This window comes from Gambusia affinis, linkage group LG10 (genome assembly GCF_019740435.1).
Source record: "Gambusia affinis linkage group LG10, SWU_Gaff_1.0, whole genome shotgun sequence".
NCBI lineage: Eukaryota > Metazoa > Chordata > Actinopteri > Cyprinodontiformes > Poeciliidae > Gambusia > Gambusia affinis.
In genome coordinates this window covers 8,723,171-8,745,390 of record NC_057877.1, presented here as the reverse complement: position 1 = coordinate 8,745,390, position 22,220 = coordinate 8,723,171, and the positions used below count along the sequence as shown (strand labels likewise).

The 22,220-nt window shown below is 42.3% G+C and overlaps 2 protein-coding genes across 3 annotated transcripts; one reads left to right on the top strand and one right to left on the bottom strand.

The window, feature by feature from the left end:
• The first annotated feature begins 174 nt into the window (after positions 1–174).
• On the top strand, positions 175–6,708 carry si:dkey-183n20.15 (RING-HC_RNF170 domain-containing protein). The gene is made up of 7 exons (XM_044129966.1): positions 175–243; positions 2,660–2,692; positions 3,190–3,312; positions 3,625–3,733; positions 4,945–5,018; positions 5,098–5,208; positions 5,961–6,708. Exons 1-7 carry the CDS (start codon positions 175–177, stop codon positions 6,306–6,308), a joined length of 867 nt encoding a protein of 288 aa, XP_043985901.1. The 3' UTR covers positions 6,309–6,708.
• Positions 6,709–6,773: 65 nt separating this feature from the next.
• Positions 6,774–21,380, bottom strand: pfas (phosphoribosylformylglycinamidine synthase). 2 transcript variants are annotated; one of them, XM_044129031.1, is made up of 28 exons: positions 21,170–21,380; positions 19,481–19,605; positions 19,264–19,399; positions 18,019–18,124; positions 17,736–17,934; positions 16,694–16,799; positions 16,465–16,605; positions 16,264–16,388; positions 16,047–16,175; positions 14,503–14,640; positions 13,787–13,915; positions 13,605–13,678; positions 13,367–13,523; positions 13,226–13,287; positions 12,982–13,143; positions 12,621–12,857; positions 12,285–12,515; positions 11,961–12,141; positions 10,810–10,893; positions 10,520–10,675; positions 10,121–10,240; positions 9,185–9,330; positions 8,901–9,108; positions 8,362–8,453; positions 8,163–8,277; positions 7,923–8,072; positions 7,452–7,592; positions 6,774–7,265 (listed from the first exon to the last, which is right to left on the bottom strand). In XM_044129031.1, the coding sequence occupies exons 2-28, from the start codon at positions 19,599–19,601 to the stop codon at positions 6,955–6,957; spliced, it is 3,957 nt and encodes a 1,318-aa protein (XP_043984966.1). In that variant the 5' UTR covers positions 19,602–19,605; positions 21,170–21,380; the 3' UTR covers positions 6,774–6,954. The 2 variants fall into 2 exon arrangements, with proteins under 2 accessions (XP_043984966.1, XP_043984967.1); XM_044129032.1 differs by lacking the exons at positions 18,019–18,124; positions 19,264–19,399; positions 19,481–19,605; positions 21,170–21,380 and adding an exon at positions 17,541–17,554 and having other exon boundaries at positions 17,736–17,856.
• Between the last annotated feature and the right edge of the window lie 840 nt (positions 21,381–22,220).

The window sequence follows — 22,220 nt, the reverse complement described above, 5'->3', positions numbered from 1 at the left end:
ATAGATAATTGAATTGAATACATTTAAATCTGAAACTGCAGCTGGGTCCATTAAATAATCAGAAGGGCAGATGCATGCTGAAACCAGAAAAAAACCCTCAAAACTTTTAAAACCAAACAACGAGGTTTAAGGTCAGAGAAAAAACAGACTAATTCGTCTCAAAAAGGTGAATGCATGCCAGCTGCTGCTATGGAAGAAGTCTTCATCTTAGATCCATCCGACTCCTCAGATCTGGCCTATTCGGTTACTCGGTTAAGGACTAAATTAGCCTTGTTTTAATTTTAAGACAAAGCAAGAAACTCATAAATAGGACATTTTAAGGGTTGAGTTTAAAACATTTCAATAACTAAATTAAGGAAGCTCTAGTCACTTCTCTAACAGTACCACTTCATTTTAAGATAAATATGCCAAAGTTTTAAACAAACTACCCAAACTTCTAATAGCTCATACTTTAACAGTGAACTCATCTTTCTCTATGTTGGTATTGTCGCTTTATGTTATGGTTTACAAAATGATATCACCAGAAAATTACTGAATGTAATAGTGTGTGTGTGAGGGAACACTGGCCATTACCCATTCATCCTGGGTGGAGCAGTTTCCCTCTGTGCCCATTTAAAATGTCAGCTGGGGAGCGCTGCGGTTTGTTCTGATTTCTGCCACTCTGTGACACTGACCTTTACTGACTGATAGCGACTATTTTTAGATGACCTGAAGCCAGCAGACTCTCCAGCTTTTATCTGGGGTGCCAGAGTAAATATTAGTCAAGATATTCCTGCATTGCACACTCTCGTGAACTATGTGAGGCCTGTCGTGTCCAGGTTCAGTGTCAACTTCTGTGAGAGAAATACTGACGATGGCATCTGCTGCTTAATTAAGAGCACCGTTTTGGTTTATTTACTTTGACACAGTAATTGGTCAAATGATGTGATGCAAAAATCCAGTTTTCTGACTAATATGACCCCATTTAGGAGTTCTTCATCTCTTGGTTCGCTTGTTGACACATTTGGGATGAAAGCTTTGTGGTTGTTATTGAATTTCAGGATACACCATGATGTCAGAACTAGTGTGAATTTAGTCTGATTGTAGTGACCACTGTTCCACTGACCTTTCATCCTTTATCTCTGTTTGTCTGAGCAGTTAGACCCAAGACTGGTTGGTGTCTTTTTCCATAATGAAGGCTGAGTTGCATTTTACACATTCAGTCCTACCATTTAGTCGTTATGGTTTGGTTTTACTCTGTTACACATCAAAAGCTCTGAATTTTTGTATTTGTTTGGCAGAGCTGACTTCACCAAAGTTTTAAAAGCAGCAATGGGACCGCTCAGTCAAATTGAGAACATTAGGTACGCACCGATCAGGCTTTTACGAGCGACAGTAGTAAAGACCCTATCCTTCCTGATTGTGATTTACACCAAATCAAATTTTCTTTCATAGGTTAATAATTCATACAAAGTTTTTTTCTAGACTTTGCTTGATTTGATAAATTATGTTGCATCATTAATCAGATAAAATTCAGAGACAACTGCAGAAGTGTCCTCCTGATAGTTAAGATGATAAATATGCTTCCCCACACCTTTTCAAACTCTACTTAAAAACCTTGAGAATTTATTTACAGAAAATGACAAATGGTCAAAATATATATAAAAAAAAATGCTTTTAGACCTTATTTACATTCATCCATTGTCTGTACCCACCAATCCTTAGAAGTCAGGGGTAATGGCTCCTATCTCCTGTACTCTTCGTACACCATGAACAGATTGCCAGTCCATCACAGACATACACCAGATAAACATCAATTCAGACACGCACACACACACACACCCCTCTGCCCCCACACACAATCTAACCATTATGATTTTGGACTGTTAGAGGAAGTAAAAGTAGCTCTACCATAAAATGACAATAAAGCGATTTAATTTGATAGTCCTCTGATCAGTGTAAGGTTTTTCTGAATACAAGCTACAGCTAGATTTAAAGAATCTGAAGCAAATGTCTCGACTTTCTCTGAACCTGTTTTTTCTTACTTTCTGCAAATTAAAATTGGACGTCGAGTCCAATCTGGACGGGTGTTTTAATGCTGTAACCTTTTAAAAGCCTGCATGGGTCTGTCAGCAACCTAAAGGAGTATTTAAGATCACTTTGATGTCGTTGGTTTAAATTCTCTGGTAAATAGCATAATTTCTGGTGCCTGCTTCATGGATTTCATAACCAGGAGTTCGTTGTGAGTGAAATATTGTGTGGAGAAGGTTTGCCAGAGCAAACGAGAAGTAAATGATTGGCTAATTCAGATCCTAACCACCAAACAAAGCGTGGGAGGAATCTTGTCTGACTGATCATATGATCCAAATTGTCCATCAGTGACCAGAGTAAAAGGGACACATGTTCATTACTTGCTTAAATTATAAACACTAATAATCACAGTCCAATTTAAACTAAATTAAATGCCTTCTTTGTTGTAGCTCCTCTAAAGTCTCATTGATTCGACGCCAGCAGCGCTACCTTTAAACCAAAGGACCCCGTCTGATATTGGAGGGTGTAGTTAATCATTGACAAGCAGCTGGGATTTATTATCTGCTGCAGTGCTGTCAGGGAGCACTTCACTTCCCGCTAGGAAACAGAGACTGTACCTTTCCCTTCTAAACACGTCTGCTTTTACCAGAACAGCGACCTTGCTGCACACATCTCAGTCCAGGTACGTTGCACTTCCTCGTGTTTTCTTGAACAAAGACTCATCACTGCTCTTTCCAAAAATTACTGAATTAATTCGTATGTGTAGAAATTTAAAGTTATGGAATTTATTTAGGACATTTTTAGAGTATTTTCCAATCTGTTTATTATTTCATGTCAAGTCTGTTCATTGTTGATGCACTTTATACTTTATACTTATGTGATGCTTAAAACTGTCAAATGAAAGGTGTAAAACTACATTTTGGGTACCAATGTTAGCCTTTTAATTTGATTAATAAAAATGAAATATTATTTATTAATTTTAATTTTACATGTATTAATGCAACTTTTAAATACTGTAGGTAAGCTCTCAGACTGCAGAGCATCAATATGTGTCACCCACAATCAGAGAGGATTCTAGCTTAATCACTCTTATCAAGCTCAAGTCAGTAGTGATGTGTCAGTATCTCACCACTGGCAGCTATATGAGCTCATGTTTATGACACATTTATGTCACATCAGGTCACATATTGCAAACTACTCCATCTGCAGCCTGAAGATCAAGTGGGTCAGGATCACCTGGCGTCCTCCACAGCTTCACCCTGCAAATTCGAGCAGCTAACAATGCACACAAGCTGCCATAAAGTGAGTGTCACGGTTACACCCAGCCACAGCCACAGCTGCAGGTTCTTCCAGTACATGATTATCATCATGCCATCCAGTGTTCGACCTTATAATGATCACAACTTTTATTAGGGGTTGTAATCGGCGTCAGGGAGTTGTTGCCAAACAGAGCCTGTAACAATTTGGCAGCTGCTCATATGTGCTTATTCAAGACAAAATCCACTGCACTTGTTCAGAGGATTTTCTGATAATCTTCTATATGCTTTTATACATTTGGGGGTTTTTTGTGTGTGTTTGTGTGTTTGTAATTTCCTTGCATGTGTCTCTCTTTAGGAATCAACGCAGTCTCGTCCATCCATGAGCTCAAGAGACTCCCACTGCCCAGTGTGCCTGCAGACGGCCACATTCCCAGTCCAGACCAACTGCGGCCATTTATTCTGTGGTATGAGATCACAAAAAACATACAATGTGACCCATCTCTATCACCCTGACACTCAGGTTGCGAAACGTTTTCTCATATTATATCTTCAAACTTCAATGTATTTTATTGGAATTTTAAGTGACAGACAAACACAAAGTTGTGCATAAATAAAAGTGTGTGTGTGTGTGGGGAGGGGGGGGCGGGGGGGGTATGGTTTGGAAATTAAAATCTGCATAAGATAAAACCAAAATTAAATATTCTTTATGCACATGCAAATCTTCATATATGGTTGGAACACATCATCCTGAAAATATAATGGTGGCTGTGTGAAGCTGTAGGGATACAGACCAATTTGTGAAGTAGTTGTTCTGGAGCTGAGGTTCATTTTCCAGCAGGACAATGTCTCTACAGCCAGAATGATTTAATTAAAAATATATTCATGAGTTAGAATGACCTATTCAAAGTCACTCTGACCCATGTTGCAAATAATAATGGGCACAATTTAACCTCTAGATGCTGAAATGTGGAAGAAATGCAGGTCAAAGTACCAGAAGATTGCTCTACAAAGTATTTTTTTAAATTAAGTCTATACATTTTTTTTCTTTCCACGTCATAGTAATGCACTACTTTCTGATAGTTTATCACATAAATTTCCTAATTAAATGCATTAAAGTTTGATGTTGTAAAGGTAAAGAAGTTTATGTGTGAATACTCGAGCTAAGCGCAGTATATCGCTGGTCAACAAGTGATTCAGAATCAGTGTACAGCAGCTGTAGGGGCCCTGATTGTGGTTTATTGATGCTCAGAGGTTCACAGAGTTTATCTTCACTTGAAAATGAATCCTAATAAATAGGATTTGATGAAAGTCCTGTTTATTCTTCTGCAGTAAATGAGATCTCTGAGTGAACTTCAACCAGTGAGCTTTAAAACTTCAGCCAGGCTTTACTTTATCAACGTTTCTCGTGTCCTGCAGGGAAAGAAATCCTTTGGCTTCTATATTTGTAAATCTTTGTCTCTGGATAGTGATAGCATTTATGACATAAATCCACTCCTGTTCAACCTTGACACTATCAGCTGCTGATTACAAAAGGCATGCTTTCTCTCACGTTCACTGTTAACTCAGTTACAGCCGCTCTGCCTAGACTCTTCACAGACATTAAAAAACTGAAATCTTGCTTAATCAACTGACATTGTGAGACAAATGTGTTAAAACGTCGCGTTTGTTTCCGCAGCTAACTGTCTGCTCACCTACTGGAGACATGGCTCCTGGTTGGACGCAGTCAGCTGTCCTCTCTGCAGACAGAAGGTAGACTGACACGACAGATTTACTGTTAATCACGAGTCACGTCAGACCTGTAATAAAAAGCGGCCTGTCTCTCTTTCAGGTCAGCGTGCTGTGCAACCTGTTTAAGGAGAGCCGATCAGATCAACAGTCCAAGAAAGTTCTCGGGGAAATCACGGACTACAACAAACGCTATTCTGGAGCCCCGCGAAGGGTCAGTGTTTGCACAAAGTCACAGCGCTGAATGCAGCATCAGACGAGATGGGGACGAAAATTACAGAAGTTCATTATATTTGCGTACAATGGCCACGGTAATGGGAGCACCTCTTATGCAACCTCAAGGTTTTATTTCATTCTAAAAAAATAAAAAAAAAAAAAAAAAAAGGCAGAAGAAAGAGGACCTTATTGATTTCCCAGAAGGCTCTCCTTCACGTACCGTTGTTAGGAAATAGAAATGGGCTTCTTGGAGGATGGAGGCATGGCAGATTACTGAGACGCTAAATAAAAGCAGACAAACTTGCAGTCCCTTTGAAAACGTTTTCTTTTTTTTTAGAAAAGCAGCCCCACAGTGTGATGATGTCATAACTATGGACCAGAATGAAGTCCAAACAAAACTGGTATTAAATTGATAGTGCTATGTTTGTACTGGTTTAAGCAGCTAAAAAATTTTCTAGCTCATTTTTTCTTCTTTTTTTGATTTTGTGAATGTGGGGGTGCCGGTTGATGACCTCTGGAAACGTTCATTAATATCTTTAAAATGAGAGCACACACGTTCAACATTTCCCTGTATTTAGCTCCATCCATTTTTCTAGCTTTTTACATCTGTGCAAAAAAATAAAATAAATTTTTTTTGATCAGAACAGACCAGGTTAAACTTTAGATTTTCTCTCTTATGCCTTTTTTTTCTGTGCAAAACCCTCTGGCATGTCTTCCGGTCTGACTTGACCTCTGTTGTGTCCCCTCCAGGTGACAGACTACCTCTGCGACGCGCCTCTCCTTCTGCAGTTACTGACTCGCAACTGCCTTGGCACCATGGGAGGTCTCGTCTGGCTCTTCCTCTTCAGGGTGGCCCTGTGCTGCGTGGGGACTGTGGTGTCCATCTCCTCCTCTCCCTCTGTCGACCCCGCGCCGTCGTCGACCCCCCTGGAAACGGACCCCTCTCTCTGCGGACTGCTGGGGGTCCTGGACGACCTGGTGGTGGTCATTCTGCTGCTCCTTTGCGTCATTAACGTCAACCAGCAAATTGCACCAGACGAGGGACGACACTCTCCGAACAGAGCGACCTCACAGGGAGTCATGGGGAGCTCGTTGTAGATGTATGCTGCTCGACCGCAAGACGTTTGAAATGGACTTTTATTGGATTTCTGCTCTCTGCCTCGTTGGATGAGCAGATGAGAGAATATTGACAAGAGTTGGACGCCATTGATCCCCTCAGACTGTGGTCTCCAGGTCTGCTTGTCAAGCGTTTACAAAGCTTATGTAACCGTGATGCGTTCAAATGCAGTGTGGCGGTTTGGCTGTCGTTCCTGAGCTGACCAGCGTCAATTAGTTGTTGCAATATTGGAAAAGACTTTTTAAATCTCATCCTTTGAAGTTTAACTTGTAAATGTAGCAGGTTGCAGACAGCCATCATGCCCGTTCTGTGATGTTTTCCCTGTATATATGTGACATTGCATGAAACTGTTTTTATGGTTAAAATAAAGATTATTTATTGTACTGTAACGTTCATCTTTATTTACGTTCCAGAAAACGATTTTCTTTTTAAACAAATTCATTATGAAGATTAATTTTAAATGTTTCAAGGATGTAGCTGATAATTTCAGCAAACATTATTAGTGTAAGGTGGTTCAACATGTAAACATTTGAGTTCTCACATCAAAAACTGTGCAATAAAAACAGAGAAGTGTAACAGAAAGTGAAAAGATGAATCCCGTAATACTTGACCGGCACTAGAAACGCATTAATCTGACTTGCTGCACCAGGCGGCTGCGTTCCTGAACATGCGCAGCCAGGGCGAGGGTGAGAGCGCAGGCCTGAGGTCCCTGGGGGCCCAGGGCCACTGCCAGCCGAGGGTGCACCGCTCCGGGTGGGGCATCATGGCCAGGTGCCTTCCGTCCTTGGAGCACAGGCCTGCAATACCCTGAGGGGAGCCGTTAGGGTTCAGAGGGTACTCCTCTGTGGGGGAGCCCTGGTCGTCAAGGTAACGGACAGGGGCGAGACCAGAAGAGGTGATCAGGTCTTGGGCGTGTGGGCTGCGGAATCGCATTAGACCTGCAGGATGGAGCGGACAAACATCAAACATGGCTGCTGACTCGGCTCTCTGAAGCGACTCAGGCAAATGAATCTCTGCTTCCCCCCCAGATTTAACCTACTAGTGAGAAGAGCTGTTCAGGAAGTAAATATGTAAAATCCTGATGTTTATTTTTGACTAACTGCTGCTCTGGTCCAGAGTTTTACCTTCTCCATGAGCGACCCAGACTCCTAATGCAGAGCCCTCCATGCCTCTCAGCCAGATGGATGGAGACTTCTGGATCCCAACGCTGACAAAACGCGACTCAAACCGCCCGGACCGATTGTGAGTCAGCACCACTTCAGAGTCTAACCAAAAATAATAGATTTTGATAAAAACAAAATGGGAGAAAGACGTGAAGTAATAAGATTTCTAAGCAGCCTAATCGGCATGCAAGTTATCGATTAACGAGTTGATCTAAAGATGGTTGATCTTATCGGTCAACTAACAATTAACTGGTAAGCGGCTATTTTCTCAAAAACCTAAGAGCTGAAACCAGCGACAGTTTTAGCCCTAAAATAGTCCGATTTTTTTTTCTGTCACTGAATAAGACATTTCTGAGCTCCTACATTTGGATCCAAGACACTGTACATATTCTTTGTTAATTAATGTTATGTCATGTTCTGATCTGATCTCACCTGCTCCTTCCTCTCCCCCTCCCACCCAGCCCAGCAGGGCGAGCAGCTGGCAGCCATTGCACACTCCCAGACTCAAGGTGTCTTCCCTCCGCTGGAAACGCTCAAATTCAGCTTTAGCCTTGGGGTTGTAGGCCACAGTGGCAGCCCAGCCTGAAGGAAGGAAAGAAATTGTTACTAGCAAATTGTTACTTGTCACCTGAAGGCATCCAGTCATGGGATGAAGCATGCTTCATGGTTCACCTTTAGCTGATCCCAGGACGTCTGCGTAGCTGAATCCTCCCACGAACACGACCGCCTTGAAAGGTTTGAGGGTTAAGGATCCGGAGCAGAGGTCCTGCATGGTGACATCCCAAACCTGCACAGCCAGGGTTACGTTTAAACCAGGAAGTGAACACGCATGCACATGCTCAGCTCTGATTGAGAGGTGTTTGTTACTGACCTCAAAGCCCACCATGAACAGAGACACGGACATCTCTCTGTCTCCGTTGCTGCCCTCCTCTCTGATCACAGCGACACGTGGCAAACCTGCAGCTGCAGGGAGAAAAGCAGAAATGTCTGACTCAGTAAAATTAACTTTGGGACTACTTTACCATAAAATATAAAAACTTATAAACATATTCTTTTACCCCTTCAACTTCTCAATATTTTCTAAAGTTAGGAGCACTAATTTTAATGTAGTTTTGAGGGATACAGAATAATAAATCAACACAAAACGTTTGATTTTTATTTGTAAAAAGTTGTGAAATAAGACTTAGTAAGACTTTGTGCTTTTGCAGCACATGGTTTTTTCTTCCATACCACCGATATGGACTATATTCTGCTGGTCTATCAAATAAAATCTCTAAAAAAAAAAAGAAAAGAAACATTGCAATTTATGATTGCAACAAAACACAATATCAAAAGTTAGACACATGTAAATATTTAACAAGAGAATATTTTATAACACCAATACAATCTTATATATCATATTGATCTTACAGAGCTGTCGTATGCTGGGAATTTCGGAGGGGTCAAAGGTCAGCTTAAAGTAAGGTTGCGTCCTCTTGGAAAGCCCTTCCTCCTCCTGCTTCACGCATTGCTCGTCGGCTTGGAGGCGCTCCAGTTGGAAGCTTGTTGCCTCCCAAACGGCCCTGAGGTCGGGCAGCGACTCGGACAGAACCTCCTGTCCGTCCACCCGGACCCTGACCTGGGAGCCAACGGGGGGAAGAGAATCAATCAGCGTGAAAAGAAGAGGGTCTCGGCATGGTCTGCAGATCTCTCACCGTAGCTTCGGGTCCGAAGCCGCAGGTTCTGCCGATGTGGCGGCACCGCAGGCCTCCATCCCTGTATCTCTGACAAACGGCTTCTAGATCAGTCTGAGAAACCTCCAGAACCAAACCCAGCTCCTCGCTGAAAAGCAGCTCCATCACTGCACGGAAAACAGGGAACGCCACAGTTTACGAAACGAAGGAGAGGAAGGAGAGTGAATACTGTGAGCAGGCTGGAGCGGAAATCCCTACACAAGGTCTCTGCAGGTGTAATCAAAGTTTAGGGCTTGTGGTTAATGCATTTCAGGCAAACATACTTAAAAAAAAAGAAAGAGAAAATTTAATACGCTTTAAGGTCTTAATTTTAAATATATTTTAAGGATTTGCAATATGGGTTGTATTGAAAAAATAACTGAATGGATTCAATTTAATGCAAAAGCTGCTGAAGTAGTTTAAATCTAAGCAGAAATATTATATAAAATATCTGCGTTAAACCTCAAATTTGCTCTTAAAATGAATTAATTTTAATAAAACTCAACAATTCCCCTAAAAAGTAGTTTAGGAGTTATAATATTTGAGTAGTTAAAAGTTATACACATGTAGATTTTAGTTTCTTTGCATCAGAAATGTTGCAGCATCCAAAAGGAAAAAGCAAGAATCATATTTGTACTTCTTTAAAAACCTGATCTGATTTTCTTACATTAGTATCTGTGATGAAGTTGGTGGCACTTAATTCAAGTTTTTAAGACAAATACCTCTACGCTTGTGTAAAAATGGAGAGATTTGTCACTGTTTTGATGGACGCACTGTTGATCTGATTTGAATTTGTTTCTACGGATCCTGTTGTAAAACTGTAAGCAGATGAGTGCCTGTAAAAGGTCCCAGCAGCATGAGGACCTGAAGGGGCTGAATGTTTTATGACAGAGAAGCAGAACAAATCCATTCGTTCACCTCCGGATCCGTCTGAAGGGAGCTCAACGTCAAACCCACGGTTCCCAGCAAAAGCCATCTCCAGCAGGCAGGAAATGAGGCCTCCATCGCTGATGTCATGTCCTGCGCTGAGCAGACCATCTGAGCAAAAAAAATAAAAATAAAAAATTCAGCTTTGTAATAATAAAACTAAACTGATACTCTGGCTTCTAAAAATCACTGATTGAAATCAATGGCAGCTTTTTATATGGTGAAATAAACAACCAAACCAGCAGGGGGCAGTTTGGTCAAGGTACGATTATAGCTGATGAAGGAAGAGTTGGGAGGAGAAAATAAAAATCTTAGGCAGACTTAACCAAAGCAAACACTTGCATGTGCTCATCTGGGTATTTGAAAGTTTGAATGTGTTGGCAGACTGACCCTCTATGAGCTTCTGGGTGGTGGTGAAGCAGGCGCTCAGGAACTCAGGCCGGTCCAGGTCAGGACAAACGTCCCCCAGCTGGCTGTAGCACTGAGCTAGGGCAGAGCCGCCGAGACGGTGGCGGCCTGGACTGACTGGGACCCACAACAACACGCCTAGAGGTGTAAAAAAATAAATAAATAAATAAATAACACTGTGACGGTGTAGAAAGAGTGGCTTCTGGTCAATTCAGGTCAAAATCCTGCTTTCAACCAATCAGAGTGATGGATTCGTCCTTCCTTTCTGTCACCTTTTCCATCTGGATCCTCGAGATCCGGCGTCACTGTGGCTGTGATGTCGGGGCAAACGGCATATGCAGAAATAACCAGAGCGCCTGGAACAGATTAGATCCTGTTGAATTCATAAACTCAAACATTATGAGTACACAGACAAAAACACAGGATGAAACATGCACACAGCAGAGACAGGACTGTACAGTCATTGTCCTGGCTGGTTTTTTTTGGGACACATTTCATCCTGGCCATGAGGCTGAGCAGACGAAGTGTTATTAGTTCATCACAAAGCAAAATATTGTTCAGCAGCTAACGATTTCAAGCGATATATTGACTTCAGGTTATATTTCATTCACTTTAAATGCTAGAAGGGCTAACAGCTTAAAAAATAGAATAGACTTCCCAAGGTTGACTGCTATGGATGACTCAAAGAGGAAATAAAAAACTTGCACATATATACAAAAGGACGGTTGATACCAAGAAAAATCTGACTTTTACCATCTGGAACAGTGAATGAGCCAAGGATTTCTCAGGAAGTCGGCCAATGTAATACTAATTTTTATTTTTTTATTTTTTATTCTAGCTCCACAGGCCGACTTTACACTGAAAACGAGACATATTCTTGTGTTTTAAGTGAAAAAAATGTGCTAGTGCAACTAGTACTTTTTCATCAATAAAAGAATTATTGACTAAAAACAAGCAACTATTTCTTGCTGAAGAGTTATTTGTAAGTTAGTACACTTGATGTAAGACAAAATTAAGATATTTGCTATAAAACCTAGACAAAAATACTGTGTAAAAACACAGATTCTTTTGTTTTTTACAGAGTTTATTTTCATCTGGGTGCACAATATTGCACTGGACTGTTGAATTCCTTTTGCTACTCCTCACTCTTAAAACATGAGTTTTATATTTATCGGTACTTTTGGAAAATTAGAGATCAAAAACCAGACTGCTACAGAGACTTTATTAATTATTTTTCTTCTTCTTGCGATCCCGTCCTTAGAAAATCTGTGAGAAAATTCTCTTTGCCAATTCTGTGGTACATAAATAATGGTGAAGAACGTAAAGGACGATTGCTGCTCAAATGTTCGCACAGTGCGACTGCCATGTGCTTCCATAAACCAGATGAGGACCTTCTTGCACTGAAGCACTGAAGTGAGAGTACCTGGCGCTTTGACCGTCTCTGTCCCCACTCTGGCCGCCATGCTCAGAGAGTCCTTGCCCCCATCGATGGCCACTCCCAGCTGACCCATGACCTCACACATAGCCTTGCAGGCCTCCCACAGACACGCCCCCTCACCGGGCAGCTTGGCGGCCCACATCCAGTTCCCACTGCACTTCACATCCTGAAATGTGACACGGAAACTGGAAATATCTCAGAAACCGAGCAGGAAGTGACCGACAAACTCGTCGTATCAGTTGGGGTTCAAAGGGGTTTGCGATTTCTTTCGGCTCGACTACATGCTTGCTGGTATTTTATATTTCTCACCTTCAGAGCCGTGACTCTGGCAAACAGCAGGTTGGTGAGAGCCTCTCCGACAGCCATCCGGGCCCCCGCTGCTGGACAAACCAGGCCTTTGACCGGCTGCTCCCCGATGGCCGTGGCCGCCCCCTGCAGGCCGAACGGTGACAGAGCCACGACCGCCACGTCAGCCAGAGGGGTGTGAAGGGGGCCGACGCACTGTTGCTGGGCAACCAGGCCAGTCACAGAGCGATCCACCTAAAAAGGAGGGAGGTAGCAAAGTGGGGATAGAGTCACAAAATGCTGGAACAATAAAATAAAAAACAATTATATATATATATATATTTTGGCAAAAGACACCACCTTATTGGTCAGGTAGCGTTTAGACGCCACAGCAGGCAAACGTAAAACCCGCTGCAGAGCGTCTCTGACCGTCAGCTCAGCAGGAAGACTCAGGGGCAGAAGGGTGGGGGCCCGGCGCTCCATCTGAAACTCTTTCTGCGGCATTTTGCCCAGAACCCACTCCAGCTGCAGGTCAACAGGATGGCGGACTCCGTCTGCCCGATCGCCGTCGCTTCCCTCGTCATTCACCAGAACGATCTGTGTAAAAAAATAAAATAAAAAAATAAACACAAACATAATAAGATAAACAAACTGGTGCCATCCAGGGACAATTTTCCGCTAAGTTTTAACGCCACAGTGGACAAAGATTTATGAAGCATGCCTTTCCGTCTCCTGTGATGCGTCCCACAAAGTCAACAGGACACTTTTCCCGCTGACAAACTCTCTCCAGGTACGACTTGTCTGATGGGCGCAGCAGCAGAGCATTGCTCTCCTGATACTCGGCCCCCCACAGCTCCAAAACACTCAGCGTGGGGTCGCCTTTCTGCACACACAAACACACACACATAGAAAAATACCATTCATATGCAAACCTGAGCAAAAGTTGAGACGTTTGTGTCAATTACCTTGAATTTACTGCAGTAGATCACAGCCCCCGCTGGCTCGCTGAGCTCCTTCAGAACATTACCTTAGGACGAGAACATGCGTCAGCACTCGGCCTCCCATTCCAAAGTTTAAAATGCTTTCAAACTCCACGAAGCTTGTACCATTTCCTCCTGCACCCTGATCGTGGATGCTGCAGATGGGGTTGCCGTTGCTTCTTTCCAGGCATGCCCTGAGAGCGCGGTTCATCTTCTGCTCCATCTCGGCGTCTCCCCTCTGGACCGCTCCCAGGTCCCTCTCGCTGCAGTTGTCTCCTTGCACCTGCAGTAAGAATATACTTTCCTTGTTGCACAACTCATTAGCGTCACGGAAGCAGGCTGCCAGCCTTTCCGGGGTTCACACTTGAACAGAAGAGGCCGCTCCTCCTCCCACGCCGATCCGATACACCGGCCCGCCGATCTTCACCACCTCCATCCCTGATTGCAAACAGCCACAGAGGAGACGGAATGACTCACTGATCGATGCGAGTGTAAATATAGCTGCAGAATTGATTGCTTGAGCTCACGCAGACAGTCGAACATTACCAGCTTCTGCCTCTTCTTTCTTCACGTAGCCGTCCTCGATCGATCCAAGACCACCGCTGAACATGATGGGCTTGATCCATTCCCGCCGCTCTCCGTTAGCCAACCGCATGCCAAAGGAACGGGCAAAACCTAGAAGAAGATAATAGTAACCAAACATGCTACTGAAATATAAGTTCATTAAGTATTTTCTGAAATGTTTTCATGGCAAGCCCCAACATCCTCAGTTCAAACAGTAAATATGACTGCGGATAACAGTGCAAGATACTGATTAATGAATTAATGTAGGTTCTTATTGATCAACTAACAATTGATAAGCAGCCGTTTAATCAATCAATCAAATTTAATTTGTATAGCACATTTCAGCAGCAAGGCATTTCAAAGCGCTTTACATCATATCACACACACACACAGTTTTCTCTAGAATCAAGAGAGTCAGCCATCTTTCATAACAAATTTTTCATTACATGCTGACTCAAAAAGAAAAATAGTGCCCTCTGCTGGACGGAGGCCAAATTACAACACTGAAAGAAGGTCTAAGCGGACGTTATTAGTTAATCGATTGGAGTTATTTTTACTCAAATAAGTAGAACCTTTAAAGAGTAAATGTAATTTTTAACAATGGTGGTTATACTAAACATGCTAGTTTTACACTGGCTGTTTATAACCTGAGTTGTGTGAATTGACTCAAACTTAAAGAACAAACCGTCTTCTCTCACCTGAGAGGACAGGTTCTCCAAACTTGTTGCCGTAGTCTGAAGCTCCGTCGCTGGCTTCGATGGCAACCTGCAGTGGAGAGGCAAAGCTGGATGGATACTCCCAGCCCTCACCTTCCTGCTCCCAAGGGAGACTATACCCTGGAGGCGAGGACAGAAAGTAAAGTAATGAAACTGAAATGATTTTCTGAATTATTTTAAGACTAGTTTTCCTAAATTACTATAATTTACTATTGTTCCTATATATGCCCTATAAAACGCTCTTGCAGGTGGGAACACCAGCAAATCTAGCGCAACATCAGACCACACAAATATGTTCAGTCCCTTTAGTCAATATTTTCTTCTTTTCTCTACTCCTCATCTGTGCTTCTACGACTTTTAGCGTTTTGGTCATCATTAGTATCCAGTGTGCAAATCTGCTGCTGCCAGACTCTGTCCACCTGGCTAAATATTACATTAGCATAAGAAATTCAACTTCATTACATGTATTAGCCAACAATTATTGCACTCCAAACAATCCTTTGCGTTATGAATATTGTACACAGTGATATTATAATGATGATGTACTCGCTGGAGAACTTTTCCTCTCCAGGATGAATATTTCACCCTGACTTAGGTTTTAAACCTGCAAGGCCATTATTCTGACATTTAGCAAAGATAAATTATTTTGGTAATGCTAACGAAACTAAAACAAGAGCGGTCCAGTCTAATTTAACTTCAGATAGTGAGTTGTGAGTGTTTTTAGTCGGTGTGTGTAAACTTCTGGTTTAAACTCTGTGCTTTAGAAATGATTTACAGACCTTATTGACCAACTCCAGTCTCTCATTGGCCTTTGTTCTGGAATTATAGGTGAATCTCAGGAAAATAAGATAAAACCCAAATAAACGCTTATTTCAGCAATTCAAGTCGAAATGTTTAACTTATTGCACATAGGGTATTAAAGTTTTACTATTTCTGAGAATATTACAGTTTCCAGCAAATGAAAATACAAAATTACATTTCTCAAAAAACTAACTGTGACCACCAGCTAAAAGTATGACCATACACAGCGGCTCTTGATGTTGGAGTCCACGCCTTGTGAATCGCTCAGTACCATACTTTTTCCTTCCACTCAACTTCCTCTTAGTTTATCTGTCAGACATAACGTTTTGTGACTTGTTGTCCTTGTGCAGAATGTCACTGACTGTCTGCTGGTCAAGTAACAAGTCAACAATCCTCCTCATGATTGTCCAGGACATTACAATAAACATACTTTCTTTTATGGTGGTTTTTTTTAAATTAAGAATAAAATAGAATTATCAATATTAATTACAAAATAATCATGTACTATATCACTGACTGTAAGGAATCTATAATTGTTTCACTTAATGAATTATTGAAATAAACGTTTTGATGATATTCTAATATATTGAGATCCATCTGTATTTTATGAAAGTCTGTCTTTACTTTAAAGCTTTTAAAATGCTCAAAAAATAAAGTTCACAATAAAGAAAAGTTTATTTCCTGCCACCATTAGAGCAGCTGATTCCTACGGCGTAGTGAACTACCTGGGATGTGCAGGTTTCCGAAGCAATATCCCGCAGTCCCAGCGACGACGTGCCCCCCTCGTCCGGCGCTCTGGACGTCTCTGATGCGACCTCCGGTACCCGTGGTGGCGCCGCTGAACGGCGCAACACCTGCAAGGTTCAGAGTTCACTAAGCATCGTTTGTTTGGATAAGAGCCACACCGGTACTCGTGACTGGATCGGGGAGGTGGGCGCCGACCGGTTGGGAAGTTGTGCGTCTCGGCGGTGAAGATAACGTGTCGCACCGAGCGACGCGTCTCGTACGGGCTCGCTTCCGAGGGGTCTGCTGGGTAAATGCACCGCAGCTCCCCGCCTCTGATGCCACTGAACAGAGAAAGGAAACGTTTCACAGAGCAGGCGGGGCCGGGACCACGGCCCCACGAGCGTCTCCCAACGCCACCTGCTGTTGTCGCAGAACTTGATGACGTTGTTCTGGTTGCTGTGCCGCTGGGTGTCCATGATGAGTCCAAAGAGGGTCACCTGCTGCTCCTGCCCATCGATCACCACCCGCCCGCGGAAGAACCAGTGGCGGCTGTGCTCGCTGGGACGCAGAGGGACACACACAAGAACCGAGTTAAAAACAAAAACAAGGAAGATGCTCGCAAGGGGCGGGGATTCCTCCACCCCACCTGTTGGACTGAGCCAGGTCAAAACACTCCACGCTGGTGGGATTCCTGTCGATCCTCTGGAACATGGATGTGTAGTAGTCCAGGTCCCAGGAGTCAAAGGCCAGACCTGCAGCACGCACACAGACAGAAGCGTAAACACAGGCAGCATGAACCGATTCAGACAGAGGAAAGAGAAAAACAGCACACACACCCACACACACCGACACTGCTCCAAGGGAGGAGAAACCCAACACAGTCTGGCTCTGATGCATCTGACGACTGGTAATCTAATCAAATGATCCTAGCAATATAAACCATGTTTTCCTCCACAGCAAAGCAAGATAAAATGACCAAATGGGTTTGACAAGATTCACGCTTTTTAATCCCCTGAATGTGACTGAATATAAAACACAGCTGTCATAATTCAGAGCAAAAACATATTCCTGTGCAAAAGTGAAGGTGGACGTGTCTAGAGAACATGGAACCGCCTCACAACGCCCTCCTCGGTGGCGGCCTATCACTTCAAACCTCACTAAAATACACAAAGTTCATGACGGCATTGCGACAAAATGTTTGAACGTTTAAGAGAAGTGAATGCCTTTCGCAGAATGTTTTGGGTTTACCACAAAAATCTTAAACTTTGCTCCCAAGTCACACCACATCAAGCATGTTCGGACTGTTGGATAAAGCAGACCGAACACTACGGCCTGCTTTGTGTTTCACTACGTTCGTGAGGCACACAGAAACAAGACACGTGCACACGCCAGATAATCAGCAGCGGCTTCATCGTCTTGTGACTTAACAAGCTAAGTGGGAATGTCATGCATCATGTGACGTTACGGCCTCCTTCAGCGCACAGAGTACTTACAGACAACTGCAAGACTGGAAAGAGGGCATGAAGAAAGAGATGAAAGAGCGAGAGAGGAGGGGAGAGACAGAGAGAGAGAGAGATCACACCAGGTTATAAACACCAGAGACTGTGTATGTGTGTGCGTGCGTGTGTGTGTGTGTGTGTGTGTATGTGTAGAGGTAAAAGCAGAGCAGCGTCTCCAAAAGGCCTCACCCAGCTCGCGGTTCGCCGTCTCCAAGGCGGCGCGGCCCTTCCCCAGGATGTCCACCTCAAACACTGGCTGCGGCGTAGTTTCCACGGCGAAGGAGGTGATGGGATGTTGATAGACGCACTCTGTCATGCTGTCATGGAGACACCCGATCAGCTCCTTTATGTCTGCGCCGAGATCGCCCGCACTCCGTCCGTTCTCGACCTGCTGAGGAGACGGACGGATCACCTCAGAGAAATAAACAGGAACAAGATCGAATCGTGACCTTCCCATGTCATCGTTGGCGACCTTGATCAGAAACCTGCGGGACTGCTCCACTCGCGTGACGTTGGAGAGGCCGGCGCTCTGGCAGATGGACACGGCGTTTGTTGACCAGGCGGTAGAGAAGTTCAGCCTAAAAACACAGACGCACGACTCAGAATGATGCCCATGTTCTAGTGATGCAAATATATGAAAATATGGGCAGCCTTACTAAGGGTGTTATGGTCAATAACCGATAATGACCAATATTTGACGTTTCAATATTAGTACTCAGAAGCACCAACGCCACCATGGAAATAATCATTGCTTGTTCATATCAGTCCAGTTATACTTATTTGACCAAAACCGATACATAGTAAGAGAATAATAAATAAAAGATAAACATCAGACAATCTTGATGTTAATATTCTGAGAATTTTACGTTGAATTCAAAGCTAAAATATTTAGGAAAGAACCTGCAGGCCTTTTGTTTTTTTATCTTTTATGTGTTAACACTTATAAAAAATATAATCCGTGAACAATTCTGAAGTTCGGACCTATTAGCCGACCCATATTGGCCAGGAAAACACCTGATTGGTCCATTTCCACTTTAAACCTTTTGACAAATTTTCATTTCATTCCTCTAAAGCACACCACATTAGAATATACTTAATACAAATTGAGGTTCAAAGTGTCAGGCACGTCTAACCTCAGAGGCCTACATTCTGATGAATATTCATTAATAGGATGAATATTCATGTTGGTCTTTTAACCTCCCAGCCTCGTTACATGGATAAATGAATACATTTTCTCCAGTTCACCAAGGTTCTAGTTATAAAAAATTATGCTGGCTTGGCTAATTAGCGATCCAGGTAGAGAGAAGGCCCTGAGATAAATTTAGCTTTTGTTGCAGCTGCGCAATCTGACAGTGGCAAAATTAGATAACATACACCTCTGAGCAAATTCAGTGGAGAATCAGTGATTATGTGAACTTGTTTCTCTTCCAAAAAAATTGTGGGGACCTTGTTAAAATGCATAAGCGCTTTGAAAACTGAACATGGACCTTTACTGGGGTCACGTCACAGAATAATGGTCTTGAATATGCGGCCAAATCAAGCTTCCTTCATGGCTACTTCATTCAGAAGTACAAACCAGGAGGATGTAGGCTAGTTATTCAAAGAGGAATAGTTAAGGAGACCCCTCTCTTTTTGCGTCACCCTTAAGGTTTCTGTATACTGTTGTACAAAGCTAATTAAATGCCAGACTCTGACGTGCAGAAGTCATAAGCAGCACCTCGGTCCGATCTCCACTAGTTTGTCCCCGCTTCCCTCTGTGAGCCTTGGTTGGTCAGACAGCGGCTCTGCCTGCAGTGGAGGACGAAACAACCAGAGGAGAACCTCCTTCTGCTCCGCATCCAGATGCTCGCAGCCTGCAGCGGAGATCAGGAAGAGCATTTAGGACGAGGTGGAAGGCCGCTGTTTCCAGAGCGAGTTCATCGGCGCGATCTCACCTGTCAGTTCCACGTTGTAGCACAGCTCGGTCGTGATGGACAGGTGAGGGAAGAGCTTCGCTGCTCTCTGCAAGGCTCGTCCAATCAGAGCTTCGCTGCTGTAGAACCTCAGGACGGCCATTTTTCTGAAAGAAAAAATGTTTCCAAAAATGCTAACAACTCAATGTTCAAGTTAGCGTCTTGTATGGCCACTTAGGTACGCTTCATTTATGCTCTACGAGACATTTATGCTCAATACAGATTCTTTAAAGTTCAACTAGCGATCGCTTTTAATTTTACTTTATTTGTAAAAATGCAAAATAAGAAAAAAAAACATGTCAATTCTTTGCTTGGTCACCAAACCATACTTGATTGATCTAAGATAATCTGTGGCAAATCAAGGTTCAAATTCAATTCAGATTTAATTGAAAAATACTTTATTAATCCCAAAGGGAAATTAAATGTTGCCGTAACTCGTGTAAATTAAAAATTCTTCAGAGTTACTGTAGCTGATAAATGATGTACTAAACTAAACATTTGAATAATCCACAATTTTATTCAGATTTTTTTACCCAGAACTTATGAAATTCTGGAACCCAAAACATTTTTATTCAAAGCTTTTTTTTTTGTGTCAGTAGTCACCCAAACTATTGGGTAAATATAACTATTATATTAGTTTGGGCATTCACGTCCCTTCTTATATAGTTTTAATCAAATCATATTTCAAATGAAGCTGTGGCATGTTAAATTGTAAAAGAGACATCACAATCAAGTATACAGAAATGTGAAAAGTTCACTTTTCAAATTAAATTCATGTACTTTCCACAATGCATTTTAATTTGATTAGAGACTAATAAACTACTTCAAAACAAGTTAGACAATAAATAAAGCACAGATAATTTCTGAATAATAAATCTACTGGGTTTTTAAAAATATTAATTTTAAGCTAAACTTTGAAGTGAAACTGATCAATCGCAAAATTTGCCTCCTCAACTGAATACCAGTTCAGCAGCACATTTAAAGACATCGTGGTGATGAGGAGAACTCTGGTTTCTACAGATAAAATGTTGACAAAAGGCGACCCCTGATACTGATCCTCTCTAATCTGGACAGTGAGCTCAGATCAGGACTGTCCTCTGTTCTGCTGTAGGTGATTTGACTGATAAACTCAAATTCATTCTTTAGCAAGACAACAACCTAAAACTGATGTATAAATCACTACGTTCAGTGAAAAGAACAAGATGTTTACGATGGTTTATGATGAACTGCCAGCACTGACTGAAGACAAAAAAAAAAAAAGAACTGAGTCAGATTTTATAGCTTTTAATAAGAAAAATATTTTATCTGCAGGATCAGTTTGTTTCTAAACTGTCTTCTTCTCTCATGCACATCATAATGTGTATTTTGATTCCTTTAATTGCTTTTAGAGGAAAACGTCTTTGACAAGAGGTTTACTCTTTCACTTCAGTTCTTCCTCTGTCAGTCATGATTCAAAAACTGGGAGCATAAATCAGGAGCTTTATGCAGAAAACTGCAGCCTGTATCCAACACACACGCCATATTTTCACGGTAACTACAAGGTTAGCAATTAGCAACAGCACAAGATTGACTGCAAGAAGATGAAGAGTAACACCACTAACATATCCAAGGGGGAGGGGGAGTTACTGATTGAAAGCTATGGATCAGAGAGTTAGCAGGAAGCTAACTTACGTGCAGCAGCTTCGCTAGTTTAGGATGAAAAGCTGAGACAGTCACGGCAGATCTGGACAAGACTCGTCTTCCTGAACGAAAGCTTGGAAGTTGTCTGCGTATGGGTTGGCAAAGCAGGATTGCAGGGGGCAGGATGGACGGAGATCAGCACTCACATGTGCGCCGCTCTGACCGCTTCACGCATGCGCAGCAGGGGATAGTTGAGGGAGAACATCCAGGAATGTCAGACAATTTGGGAAGACCTTGAATGCGTCAGCTCACCACCGCGCCTTTCCGTATCTACTGTTTGTAAAAACAGTTTTCATATTGCTTAAATACTCAAAGTTATTCCACAACGTAACTTTTCTCATAGTTTTAAACCTCCATAACAAATCAATACATTTTCTTGCTATTTTGTTAATTTGTTGAAGTTAATCAGATTAACTTCAACCCTCCTATAAAACAAGTTTCAACACGCCTCGGGTGACGTCCCATAAGGCAACTGCTCATTCTGCTTAGACTACAGCCATTTGTGCTTTACATATTTTTTTACTCTCTATTTGTGTCATGACTTTTTTTTCTCCTGCTTTTGGCACAAGTGGTCATTGTTAAAAACAGGAGGCAGGCAGGAATCAAACCCAGGGCAAGCGCGTCGAGGTCTAGTCATTGCGCATGCTCTACCAATTTCCAACGACGATTCCTGCAGACCTGCTGCATCATCTGCTGAAAATTGTTGTCTAGAAGACTTTGACAGGTTTGCAGGGAGGGCTGAATGTCGGCTGCTAATAATTCCTTAAAACAGGACTTATTGCTTCTCTCCATAATAAGTTTTATGGTTTTGTCAAAGAATTTCACTTGATCTATCAGAGCTACAAATAATAAAACAATAACTTTGCATAAAAAATGTGTCTTAAATATCAGTGGACATTTATTAGAAACAAAACCCACTCTCAAAGCATCTCATTGATAAATCACCTCAGTATTTATGGATGTTTAGGCTCATCAGAAACATACTCAGGATGAAATTTTTTGAATGATGTTGGTGTAATCTTATAAGCCTAAGTGATTTAAT

Excerpts from the sequence above, each read along its gene's own strand:
- pfas (XM_044129031.1), bottom strand. The coding sequence starts at position 19,601 with ATGGCCGTCCTGAGGTTCTACAGCAGCGAAGCTCTGATTGGACGAGCC. Across the intron at positions 18,125-19,263 it reads CTAGTGGAGATCGGACCGAG|GCTGAACTTCTCTACCGCCT; the intron begins GTGCTGCTTATG and ends CTGTGTTTTTAG. Across the intron at positions 14,641-16,046 it reads CGGAAACCTGCACATCCCAG|GGTATAGTCTCCCTTGGGAG; the intron begins GTAGTTCACTAC and ends CCTCGCCTCCAG.
- si:dkey-183n20.15 (XM_044129966.1), top strand. The coding sequence starts at position 175 with ATGCCAGCTGCTGCTATGGAAGAAGTCTTCATCTTAGATCCATCCGAC. Across the intron at positions 3,734-4,944 it reads CTGCGGCCATTTATTCTGTG|CTAACTGTCTGCTCACCTAC; the intron begins GTATGAGATCAC and ends TTGTTTCCGCAG. Across the intron at positions 5,019-5,097 it reads GTCCTCTCTGCAGACAGAAG|GTCAGCGTGCTGTGCAACCT; the intron begins GTAGACTGACAC and ends TCTCTCTTTCAG.